Source organism: Canis aureus, chromosome 4 (genome assembly GCF_053574225.1).
Source record: "Canis aureus isolate CA01 chromosome 4, VMU_Caureus_v.1.0, whole genome shotgun sequence".
Classification (NCBI taxonomy): Eukaryota; Metazoa; Chordata; class Mammalia; order Carnivora; family Canidae; genus Canis; species Canis aureus.
In genome coordinates, this window is record NC_135614.1 from 19,557,316 (window position 1) to 19,570,590 (window position 13,275).

The 13,275-nt window shown below is 37.1% G+C and overlaps 1 protein-coding gene across 4 annotated transcripts in view; it reads right to left on the bottom strand.

Annotated features, from left to right (window-relative positions):
- The window catches only part of CTNNA3 (catenin alpha 3), a 1,688,099-nt gene that overhangs the window by 431,751 nt on the left and 1,243,073 nt on the right, over positions 1 to 13,275 (bottom strand). For all 4 annotated transcript variants that reach the window (XM_077894689.1, XM_077894690.1, XM_077894691.1 and 1 more), the window contains exon 12: positions 10,968 to 11,168. In XM_077894689.1, the coding sequence (XP_077750815.1) occupies positions 10,968 to 11,168 (201 nt within the window). The remainder of the gene's footprint in view (positions 1 to 10,967; positions 11,169 to 13,275) is intronic.

The following is a 13,275-nucleotide window of genomic DNA, read 5'->3' on the forward strand; positions in this document are numbered from 1 at the left end:
GGTCATAGGAGTTTTAGACTAGACTTAAAGAAGATACAACACCTCTAGAACACTGTTGCACTAGTAAATATCCACACAACAGGTCCACATCTTCCACCTCTTTTTTCCAATGTTTCCTTCCATTTAGGCCTTCCTTTTCATATGTCACTCAGCATCAGCCTCAAAGTTACATATTTTACATATTCCGGACGTAGGAATATTTAAGGCCCTCTCTATGGTTTCCTGAAATCCACTTTTTTTAATTGGAGTTCAATTTGCCAACTTAGAGCATAACACCCAGTGCTCATCCCATCAAGTGCCCCCATCAGTGTCCGTTTCCCAGTCATCCCCACCCCCCGCCCACCTCCCTTTCCACCACCCCTTGTTCGTTTCCCAGAGTTAGGAGTCTCTCATGTTCTGTCTCCCTCTCTGATATTTCCCACTCATTTTCTCCCCTTTCCCCCCTTTATTCCCTTTCACTATTTTTTATATTCCCCAAATGAATGAGACCATATAATGTTTGTCCTTCTCTGACTGACTCATTTCACTCAGCATAATACCCTCCAGTTCCATCCACGTCAAAGCAAATGGTGGGTATTTGTCGATTCTAATGGCTGAGTAGTATTCCATTGTATACATAGACCACATCTTTATCCATTCATTTTTCGATGGACACCGAGGCTCCTTCCACAGTTTGGCTACTGTGGACATTGCTGCTATAAACATCGGGGTGCAGGTGTCCCGGCTTTTCACTGCATCTGTATCTTTGGGGTAATTGTGCAATTGCTGGGTCGTAGGGCAGATCTATTTTTAACTCTTTGAAGAACCTCCACACAGTTTTACAGAGTGGCTGCACCAGTTTACATTCCCACCAACAGTGCAGGAGGGTTCCCCTTTCTCCACATCCTCTCCAACATTTGTTGTTTCCTGCCTTGTTAATTTTTCCCATTCTCACTGGTGTGAGGTGGTATCTCATTGTGGTTTTGATTTGTATTTCCCTGATGGCCACTGATGCAGAGCATTTTCTCAGGTTTTTGTTGGCCATGTCTATGTCTTTCTCAGTGAGATTTCTGTTCATGTCTTTTGCCCATTTCATGACTGGATTGTTTGTTTCTTTGTTGTTGAGTTTAATTAGTTCTTTATAGATCTTGGATACTAGGCCTTTATCTGATAGGTCATTAGCAAATATCTTCTCCCATTCTGTAGGTTGTCTTTTAGTTTTGTTGACTGTTTCTTTTCCTGTGCAAAAGCTTCTTATCTTGATGAAGTCCCAATAATTCATTTTTGCTTTTGTTTCTCTTGTCTTCATGGATGTATCTTGCAAGAAATTGCTGTGGCCAAGTTCAAAAAGGGTGTTGCTTGTGTTCTCCTCTAGGATTTTGATGGGATCTTGTCTCACATTTAGATCTTTCATCCATTTTGAGTTGATTTTTGTGTATGGTGTAAGAGAATGGTCCCGTTTCATTCTTCTGCATGTGGATGTCCAATTTTCCCAGCCCATTTATTGAAGAGACTTGTCTTTTTTCCAGTGGATAGTCTTTCCTCCTTTGTCAAATTAGTCGACCATAAACTTGAGGGTCCACTTCTGGATTCTCTATTCTGTTCCATTGATCTATGTGTCTGTTTTTGTGCCAGTGCCATACTCTCTTGATGACCACAGCTTTGTAGTACAACCTGAAATCTGGCATTGTGATGCCCTCAGCTATGGTTTTCTTTTTTAATATTCCCCTGGCTATTCGGGGTCTTTTCTGATTCCACACAAATCTTAAGATGATTTGTTCCAACTCTCTGAAGAAAATCCATGGTATTTTGATAGGGATTGCATTAAACGTGTACATTGCCCTGGGTAGCATTGACATTTTCACAATATTAATTCTGCCAATCCATGAGCATAGAAAATTTTTCCATCTCTTTGTGTCTTCCTCTATTTCTTTCAGAAGTGTTCTGTAGTTTTTAGGGTATAGATCCTTTACATTTTTGGTTAGGTTTATTCCTAGGTATCTTATGCTTTTGGGTGCAATTGTAAATGGGATTGACTCCTTAATTTCTCTTTCTTCAGTCTCATTGTTAGTGTATAGAAATGCCACTGACTTCTGGGCATTGATTTTGTATCCTGCCACACTGCTAAATTGACGTATGAGTTCTAGCAATCTTGGGGTGGAGTCTTTGGGGTTTTCTATGTACGGTATCATGTGATCTGTGAAGAGGGAGAGTTTGACTTCTTCTTTGACAATTTGAATGCCTTTTATTTCTTTTTGTTGCCTGATTGTTGAGGCTAGGACTTCTAACAATATGTTGAATAGCAGTGGTGAGAGTGGACATCCCTGTCTTATTCCTGATCTTAGGGAAAAAGCTCTCAGTGTTTCCCCATTGAGAATGATATTTGCTATGGGCTTTTCGTAGATGGCTTTTAAGATGCTGAGGATTGTTCCCTCTATCCCTACACTCTGAAGAGTTTTGATCAGGAGTGGATGCTGTATTTTGTCAATATGGTATTCCAGAAATGCATCCATTTCTTCTAGATTGCCTAATTTATTGGCGTATAGCTGCTCATAATAAGTTTTTAAGATCGTTTATATTTCCTTGGTATTGGTGGTGATCTCTCCGTTCTCATTCATGATTTTATTAATTTGAGTCTTTTCTCTCTTCTTCTTAATAATGCTGGCTAATGGTTGATCTATCTTATTAATTCTTTCAAAAAACCAACTCCTGGTTTTGTAATCTGTTCCACAGCTCTTCTGGTCTCTAGTTCATTGAGTTCTGCTCGAATCTTTATTAACTCTCTTCTTCCCTGGGTGTAGGATCTATTTGCTGTTTATTTCTCTAGTTTCTTTAGGTGTAAGGTTAGCTTTTTGTATTTGAGTTCTTTCCAGTTTTTGGATGGATGCTTGTATTGCGATGTATTTGCCCCTGAGGACTGCTTTTGCTGTATCCCAAAGATTTTGAAAGGTTGTATCTTCATTCTCATTAGTTTTCATGAATCTTTTTAATTCTTCCCTAATTTCCTGGTTGACCCTTTCATCTTTTAGCAGGATGGTCCTTAACCTCCACGTATTTGAAATCCTTCCAAACTTCTTCTTGTGATTTAGTTCTAATTTCAAAGCATTACGGTCTGAAAATAGGGAGGGGATGATCCCAATCTTTGGTATTGGTTAAGACCTGATTTGTGACCCAGTATGTGGTCTATTTTGGAGAAAGTTCCATGTGCACTTGAGAAGAATTTGTATTCAGTTGTGTTTGGATGCAAAGTTCTGTAAATATCAGTGAAATCCATCTGGTCCAGTGTATCATTTAAAGCTCTTATTTCTTTGGAGATGTTGTGCTTAAAAAAACCTGTCAATTGTAGAAAGCGCTACATTCAAGTCACCAAGTATAAGTGTATTATTATCTAAGTATGTCTTAACTTTGGTTATTAATTGATTGGTATACCTAGAAGCTCCCACATTCAGGGCATAAATATTGATGATTGTTAGGTCGTCTTGTTGGATAGATCCTTTAAGAATGATACAGTGTCCCTCTTCATCTCTTACTACAGTCTTCAGGATAAACTTTAGTTTATCTGATATAAGGATGGCTACCCCTTCTTTCTTTTGAGGACCATTTGAATGGTACATGGTTCTCCAACCTTTTATTTTCAGGCTGTAAGTGTCCTTATGTCTAAAATGAGTCTCTTGTAGACAGCAAATAGATGGGTCTTGCTTTTTTCTCCATTCTGAAACCCTGCGCCTTTTGGTGGGATCATTAAGCCCATTCACGTTCAGAATTACTATTGAAAGATATAAATTTAGTGTCATCATGATACCTATTCAGTCCCTGTTTTTGTGGATTGTTCCCTTGGACCTCCTCTTTCTATTACAGAGTCCCCCTTAGTATTTCTTGCAGAGCTGGCTTGGTAGTCACATATTCTTTCAGTTTCTGCCTATCTTGGAAGCTGTTTATCTCTCCTATTCTGAATGAGAGCCTTGCTGGATAAAGTATTCTTGGCTGCTGGTTCTTCTCATTTAGGACCCTGAAAATATCCTGCCAGCCTTTTCTGGCCTGCCAGGTCTCTGTGGAGAGGTCTGCTGTTAATCTAATATTTCTCCCCATAAAAGTTAGAGATTTTTTTGTCTCTTGCTGCTTTAAGGATCTTCTCTTTATCTTTGGAATTTGCAAGTTTCACTATTAAATGTCAGGTGTTGAGTGGTTTTTATTGATTTTAGGGGGGTGGTCTCTCTATCTCCTGGGTCTGATTGCCTGTTTACCTTCCCAGGTTAGGAAAGTTCTCAGCTATGATTCGTTCAAATACATATTCTGGACCTCTGTCCCTTTTGGCGCCTTTGGCAACTCCAATTAAACGTAGATTTTTCCTTCTGAGGCTGTCATTTATTTCCCATAACCTATCGTCATGATCTTTTGTCTTTCCATTCAAATGGTCCTCAAAAGAAAGAACTGGGGGTTGTTTCCTGTGAGGCCCCAGGAAGAACAACAGTGGCGGCGGCCAGCTCTCCAGCCCTAGAGTCAGCTCCTACAGTAACTACCACAGCTCGCAGTCCACAGAGGCCTGGATGCTCCGGGGGCGGGGCCTGCTGATCTGCACAGCTCGAGGCGCCCAGTGGCAGGAGCGTCTTTGCTGTCCTGTGCCCTCCCAGCCTCTGTCTGTCCCGGGGGGAGCCCTCGATCCTGGGCTGTGTCCCCCAGTGCCCCGCCCCTCCTGGGATCCTGCTGCAACTCCCTGCGAGAACCTTTCCCTCTGGGAAGATTGGTGAAGCTCCTGCTTCTCCAGGACGGAGCTTTCCTGTCCTGGGGACACTCGCCCCGCAGCCTTAGCTAGGCTCCTTGCTGGGGTCCCTCCCCCTTGGATGCTTTTTATTTCTTTATTTTTTTTCCATCCTCCTACCTTGATAGAAGCACGAAATCTTCTCACTGTAGCATTCCAGGCTGTTCTCTCTTTAAATCTCAGACTGAATTCGTAGGTTTTCAGGATGATTTGAAAGTTATCTAGGTAATTTGATGGAGACAGGTGACTTGGGGACCCTACTCTTGCCCCCTCTTCCTCCCTGAAATCCACTTTTAAGCACCTACATTATTTCCTCTTTTGATAATAAAATTTTTACCCTGTAAGAATGTATTCTTTTTATTAATAAATTTATCATCAACCGTGTTTTGTTTTGTTTTTTTAGATTATTCCATGTACTTGTCTCAGGATCTAAAAAGTCAAAAACCCTTCGCATCCCTAGTATATTTTTTTCAGTTTTTACAGTACTTTTTTCCCTGACAAGTGTATATTTCCAATTAATTAATATCGCAAGATAAAAACGTATCCTCAGCCCACCAACTAGATATGGATCTTATTCAAATCCAGTTCTCTGTAGGCAGAAAACAGGGTTCCCATTAGGAGTTCTAGCTGCTACTTTCTTTAACTCACAATGCTGGCCCAGGATCCCTAAATCCTACAGCAAGAGAAATACATCCAAAGCCACACGAGATTCCTCTTCTTTAAAGAGGCTGGGTTGTCATTTCATTTCTGATGTTGGCATCACCAACAGGAAGACACTTGTTTATCCAGTTAGCCAAATGATCTGCAGATAGAAACTTCCTGTTAATGCTCTCTGTGTCAAAGGGTGTCAGATTAGAGCTGAAGCTAAAAGTAAAAACTAGGTAACTAAGTGGGAGTCCTGTCTCAAACTGCTACCACAAAAAAGAAGTTCACTAGAAATAGCAACAGGTATGGTTGCTACTCCTTACAGTGATTTGCTAGAACCATTAGTGAAATTAGGTGCAATGGGATCTTTCACCAGACACTGTAAGGATGGTTCTTATAAGAAATAGAATACATAAAAGTGATGGGATCTCTTGTTCAAAAGCCTGTTAAAGACCTTTTAAACATCTGATCCCAAGTTTTCTGGAAGTAGCTAATATCTCACTCTGGATAGAAATGAATCAGTTCCCTGACCTTCTCTCTCCCCCAGCCTTTGACATAGTCTACTATGTTTTTGAGTTTTGCTTTTTGTCTTTTCCTGAACTGGGATGATAACTTGTTCACTTGCTTAACTGTATTAGAATGTATCATAGTATACTATTGTAGTGAATTTTAAATTTTAAGTTGGTTAAAGGACTTGAGCACCTCTACCATGCGTAAAATGCAACTGGGAAATATAAAAATAATAAAGTATGATGTTTGCCTTTAAAAATGTTACAATCTACTTGAAGAAACTTGTATGTAAATGACTGATTATGATACAAGGCAAAGTGAAATAATCACTAACTAGAGGACAAGCTCATCCATGGTAACACAGATAATGAGAGCAATTATTTCTACTGAAGGGGAATCAGAAGCTCCTATGCAAAAGTGGCAGCATTTGAGAAAGGGTCAGACAATAATTAAAATGTTAGAGGGGAAGTAGAGAAGAAGAGACTTTTCACTTTTGGAATGGAATTAGTACAGGCATATAGACACAATTCAAGAGTTGTTTTGCTGTTTTGTTTTATTTTAATCTAACACATGCAAGACACTGTGGTAGGTCTGGAAGAGATGCAGAGAAATGAAGAAATCCAAAGCACACAAGTTTCCTTTTCAGGACTCCTGGGTGGCTCAGTGGTTGACTGTCTGCCTTTGGCTCAGGTTGTGATCCCGGGATCCTGGGATCAAGTTCCACATCGGGCTCCCCGCAGGGAGCCTGCTTCTCCTTCTGCCTATCTCTCTGCCTCTCTCTCTGTCTCTCGTGAATAAATAAATATTTGTTTAAAGTTTCCTTTTCTTCTATAGCTTACATTCTATTTTGAAGGAAGAATAATTTCTATGTAAGTATACCTGAAGAGTTCATCAACAGCATATAGTTGCCAGGAATGATGCTAGTGAATGGCAAGTCCTTTAAAATCTATAGTACATGAAGTCATAAAGAATTCACAATTCCCAGATGGAGAAAAGAAAAGTTTCTAGAGGACAAGAATATGAACTATTTCTTGAAAGAAGAATAAAATGTGAAAATAAAATATGAAACTATCAACTTAGATGAGTAGAAAGTACCTTTGGCCCACAATAGGAAAACACACACACACACACACACACACACACACGCATGTTTAGGTGAACTCAAATGCCTACCGAGTTCAGACAGATAAATTAAGTGAGTGAAGCAGTATATAATGAAAGGGAGTGTAGGAGACTATGGCCCAGGCTCAAAGAAAAGGAAGACACCACTAAGCTCCAGCCAAACTCTGCTCTAGTGTTGCCAGACTTTCCCATTTATCAGAATAAGCCATTAATCTAGGATATATGTATTTCCTAAATACAAAACAAAGTTATGATGGTCAGAACTCTACTGGACATGTAAAAAGTCTTTTGAGTCATATTGGGTCATATCTAGTATACGGATCACTAATTTTCAACCTCTGCTGGATTGTGGAGGGAAAAACTGTAAAACTAAAATCTTTGTATTTTATCCTGTAATTATTTAAGGCTATAGATCAGAGATGCTGTTGTTTAAACTGACTGCAAAAAAAATTTACAAGAAATTTTTGGAAATATTTGTTGTCTCAAAATTTTTTTCAACTATCTCATGTATCTTTAAGAAGAAAAATTGCAACCATATAGCTCTTCTCCATTGTATTAGGGAGAAGATTCTAAGTTCACATTTTCCAATTTGGGCCTGATGGAGTACTTGATGATGACCTTTTACTTGCCTTCACTGCAAGTTGCCAGCAGTGGATGCCACCAGGGTGTCTCGGTCAGGTTCATTTATGTGCCTATTCTGCTTTGGTCCATGAGGCTGGCTGACATTGAAACCAGGAGGAGTTTGGTGGTTTGCAACAGATGTTTGGGGGCCTTCTAATTTCTGAGTTTGAAAAGAGTCCATAAATCACACACAAAAAGTACTGTTATCAGTTTCCTCTTTGTTTAGGTTTCTCCCTAATCTAGTGTGAAAGAACTAAAGATGGTGTTAACAATATAACTTCTAAGCCTTCACACTAAAATTGAGTTTATTTACAGAAAATGACTAATATTTTTTCTCTCCCCTATCAGGAATTTCTGACAGATGAAGATGCTTCGTAACAGGGGAAAATTGGGCAGAACAAAGAATATCATATGGAGATGATAAAATCATGCCTCCATTGAATGAAATGCAGCATTCCAGATGTTGCCTACATTTCACTTAAAACCAACTGGTACAGTTTATGAACAATGTAAATTCCCAAAATATAACAGGGCAGCTCTGCTTCCTAATGCTGAGAAAATACTTAGAAGATCATCAAATCTTGAAAATGTGCTAATGAGCCACAAAGTCTGATTAAAATCAAAGGTGCAATGTTCCAAAAACACTCTGTGATTTAGATAAGTATGGCTTAGGTTTCATCATTGATTACAGTACTTTAAGGCAAATTTTGCAGTGTTAAGGAAGTCTCAGTAATAAAAACAATTCACAATAGCTCCTTATTAAGTTATTTTCAGGAAGCAGGGTCAAGACCTGAGAACTGTATAGGAGAAAAGAAAAACAGGCCACACAGACCATTCACTTGCTAAAATGTGAATGATTAAGGTTTCATGACACAAAACATAGCATTTCCAATTACTTAATTTGAGGATTATTTATAAATAATAAGTCCAGGTTATGAGCAGATATGAACAGAGATGAACATCTTCTGTTCTTTAATTATGAAGGATAGAATAGTTGGAAGTATTTTTCTCAGATAATATCTCTATGGGAGGGAAAATGCTCACATATTTCAACTTTAGTTAAGATCAAATTGATCTAATTAGCATTTTCATCTAATTTATTGCCCAGAATTCCCTTTAGTGAGGTATGTTTTTGATAAATTTCAAGAAAAACTGGAGAAAATTTTGGAATTAGACATATAAAAGAAAAATGAGACTCCCTCCCCAAAGATAAATGAAAATATTATCTGAAACACTAAAATGACAAAATTGGAAAGTCATAAATTACAGTTACATTAATAATGGAACTTACAGAACAACCCAGAATTATTCTATATTTATTATATTTGAGGCACAGAACATAATTTACTTAGAGAATTTTAATTAAAGTTACACACAACTAATTAGAGGAAAAAGGAGTTCTCTATCTTCTGAATGAATGAATTTGTAGCCATACTGGTTAGTTATTGTGTAAGATCATTATAAGTCATAGAGATATTAACAACCTTATAAATTAAATGTGTAAATAACTTTGCTTTATTTTTATTTTCTTATTCTGGATTATAAGAATTGATTGTGAACAGGGTTCCTATAACACACTTTCCATCCTGGACAGTTTAGAACTTCATTTCCACTTCTTTGCTTATAGCAGATATAAAAATCCAGTGTGTTCATAAGACATTACTAATACGATTACAAAACTGAGACAGAGGCAACATACATGTAAAATCCTGGTAGATTAGACCTTCAATTCCTTGCAGGAAATTTTCAGCTGGCTAAAAGGAGAACCCCTGCTGCATTCTTCTTTCACTTACAAATCCATTCTCAGAAAGTAGAAAAGAAATCAGATACCTCTGTCCTTGATTTGACCAACAAGGAAAGACCCGTAAAATTTAGTGTGGAAGAGATGCAGAACACAATCATCTCCATAAGCAAGTAAATATATATTACGATACTTCATTATGTGGTATGTGGTACGTGCCATCTGACAACTACCATGTGCCCTATTTGTAACATCAGTGACTTTGAGTTGTTATAGAAATATAATATCAAGAGCTGCAGATGTACCTCCTTCACCTTTCCTTAGTCTGTCTTCAACATTTCACTATTTTAGCAATATTTTAAAAGAGATCATGAGAAAATTATGTGCCAAGATTCATCAATGATTTTCTATACCAAAATATTAGGAAAACAGCAACATTAATCATCAGTTCTCTACAAACCTTGCTAAGCTTATCTTGTGGTATACCTCTTCAGACCTAGTTCCTAGTGAAGATTTGTTTATTCAACTATTGCTGTGTTACTCTTAGTCATTTAATTTTAAGAGGAGGTCCTCTCCTGCCCCCCATAAAATCACCCATCCACATTCCTTCCACCACTTTCCCTAAACAATTTATATATTGTCCAAATTTGATTTGCCCTATGCATAACCTAAAGAAAAATTCTCTATATAGAATTGATGGCTTAAGTATGGAATATCAAATATTTTAGTGATCATGGGTGCACCATCACCCTAATGTTAAGAAGTTATTAGTAAGAAAAATTCAACCTGAGGAATTCACAGAGCACAAAGGGTTTTCACGGGAAAAAGTTCTGCCATGATGACTTCTAATAATAGCTGATTGCCCTCATTCAATTATATCCATTTTTTCTAAATCCTAAGAATTCAAATGATTCTATAAGTTTCTATAAGGAGAAATGTTAATAGTGTTAAAGATGATGACATTTTCACTGAGTGATTCAAAGTAAGCATTTACTGGCTAATTTAGAAAATATTAATAATATTAATAATAATAATAATAATAATAATAATAATATTGGTTGGATGCTGCAACCAAGACAAAATCCTGATGCCATATATCCTAAGTAATCAAAGAAGATTATGTAAAAGAACAAAATTACTGTTTTGTGAAAGACTGAAAGACAACACAGAACCTTTCTCTAGAAATATAGGATAAGTTTTCTGTTTAAGTAATGTCAACAAAAACCTGGGGTTATCAATGATACAGCTAAAAGAGGATTTGGAAACTATTACATACTTATCACATCTGGCCCAATTATATATCTAACCATTCTGGCATTAATAAACATTCCTATGTGGCTAAGTCTTATAGGTAATTTATATGACACATAAATTTATAAAAGACTTATTTTTCCCAATGAAAATATTCAGTTCTAGAAATAAACTTTGAATCATATAACCACAAGATGCAAGGATCTATCAGATGAGCGAACAATCTATTTCAAATCAAGTGACACAGGCAGAGATTCTTGCCATGTGTATGAATATTTGGTAGCTACACAGATTCAAAAATCAGGAACAATGCAGCTGTTATTGGGGACTGAGACTTACCAGTACTTGTAAGGAAGTTAACATTTCTCATCACACCTTCAGTGTAAGCTCCTGGCTCATAACTGTCCATTTCGCCTGTGACAATGTGAGCAACTCTTGCCGCTCGTCCTCTGATAGCACCTGCAGCACGGTCTAAATTATCAGCATCCTGGTCTCTCAATGCTATGATACATTTGTTGACATCTTCTAGGATATGGCTCTCTGTAAGTAAACAGATCAAATTAGTGTAGCATATTATAATTCATGTTAACTTCTGACTTCAGATGCAATACTCATTGGGAATAAAGGACACATTGACAAGAAAGAAAAAAAAGAAATGATTTTTCTTATATCTCTTTAACAACAAAACTTGTGAAATATAGAACCATATTTTTATCTGTGTTTTTATAGATTACATATTATTTTAGATTTTAGTTCCAACTGACTTGATTTTAGATTTGGGTGATATATAGGTGCAAATTGAGGAAAATCTCTAGATCAAAATAAAAATAAAGTATACAATGGTGGAATCCTTAATTCTGATTAAAAACAACACTCTGCAGATTATAAAACATTTAAAAAATATCAGCTATTCTAAATACGTAGAAAAATAAAGCTATAGAGTTCCACTCAACTAATGTTCATTGGTGTATAATAGAATTTAAGTTATAGTGGAGGCATTCCCATACCAATAGGCAATTCTCTGGACACCAAATGAATGTTCTACAATTCAATTCCGACACTATCTACCCAAAGCTTGCATCAGATCCCACAGGTTAAGGGTTCAGTCCTTATAAGACTGCCTCCCACCCCCACTTCAGAGCCAGTTGCAGGCCTAGGTTATTACTTGTCCTTCTGATCCCACTGGCTATAAATCAACTCCCACGACCTCCTCCTTGTGTTTGATTAATTTGCTAGAGCAGCTCTCAGAACTCAGAAAAACATTTTACTTACTAGATTTAACTTTTATAACTCAGAACAGCCAGATGAAAGTATGCATAAAGCAAAATATGTGGGAAGGGTGAGGAGCTTAAAGGCCTTCTCCAGATGTGCTATTGTCCACACATCTTCAAATATTCCTAACCTGGCAGCTCTCCAAAACTCTTTTAGGGAGGCTTCATGACATAGGCATGATTTATTAAACCACTGGCCTTTGGCAATTGATTCACCCTCCAATTCTTCCTCTCCAGAGGCCAGGGGATGGGACTCAAAGTTCCAATCTTCTAATCATGTGGTCCATTACTCTGGCAACCAGCCCCTACGGGGAGGTGGGTAGGTTACAAAGGTTACCTCATTAACAAAACAAAAAACAATTTTTATCACTCTCATCATTTGGGAAATTCCAAAAGTTATGAGTTCTGTACCATAAATGAGACAAACATCAAATATGTATTTCTTACTATAGATCACAGTATTAGACCTGCCAATCTCCTTTGGTCTGCTTGGTTAACTCCTACTATTGTTTTACAACACCAAGTCAAATATTCCTTCCTCAGGAAATTCATGCTGACCTACTACAAGATAAATTTGGTCCCATATAGTTTTGGATTCCCATTAAATGGCTTATATGTTTTCATTACAGCTTCTTCCCATATTTTAATGATGTACTAATCGAACTGCCTGTCTAGTAGACTGTGAAATATATTTGTGTAAGAATTTTATTTTATTGTTTGAGGTGTCATATCTAGTCCCTGGCACAATACATGGCACCTGTTAGACCTACAGAAATGTTTGTTAAATGAATGAAATCCTCTTGTAACATACCTGAGACCAGTAAATTGTTTTGTCTGAATCCTAAATCGTGGGTTATAAATGCAATAGACACAATCTGTGCACTTAGTCAGTTTAGCCCATCTCAAGGACCATCAGGTCATTTGCATGAAAAGGATTAAACACTGAAAGCCTTCATTATAAATTCACTAAAGTTTTAACCTAATTTGTAGCATTCAGTTATGAATGTGCCAAAAGGTCTACAATAAATCCAAGCATGGTCCCATCTCAATAGAAAGTGCATGTATTTCATCATCATCAAATTTCCCTAGAACAGAAAGTACAAGTTTAAATGTGGAAAGTATGTAATCATAAAGTCCATAAATGTGAATTTTAATGACATAGTAAGAGGCTATTACTTTTCAAGTATATTGTAAGTTTTTTAAAAAAAACTAATACTACTTATTTACACACACATACATATATAATAAGTGATTAATCTGTATAGGTGGTTAATTTTAGATTGCAGAGCTGTTTTGTTCAGTCCTATAGAAGTGAAAAAATGTTTAGAGAAAAGCAGTGTTTATTCTTGGAAGATTAATTATCTAATAGACTGCAA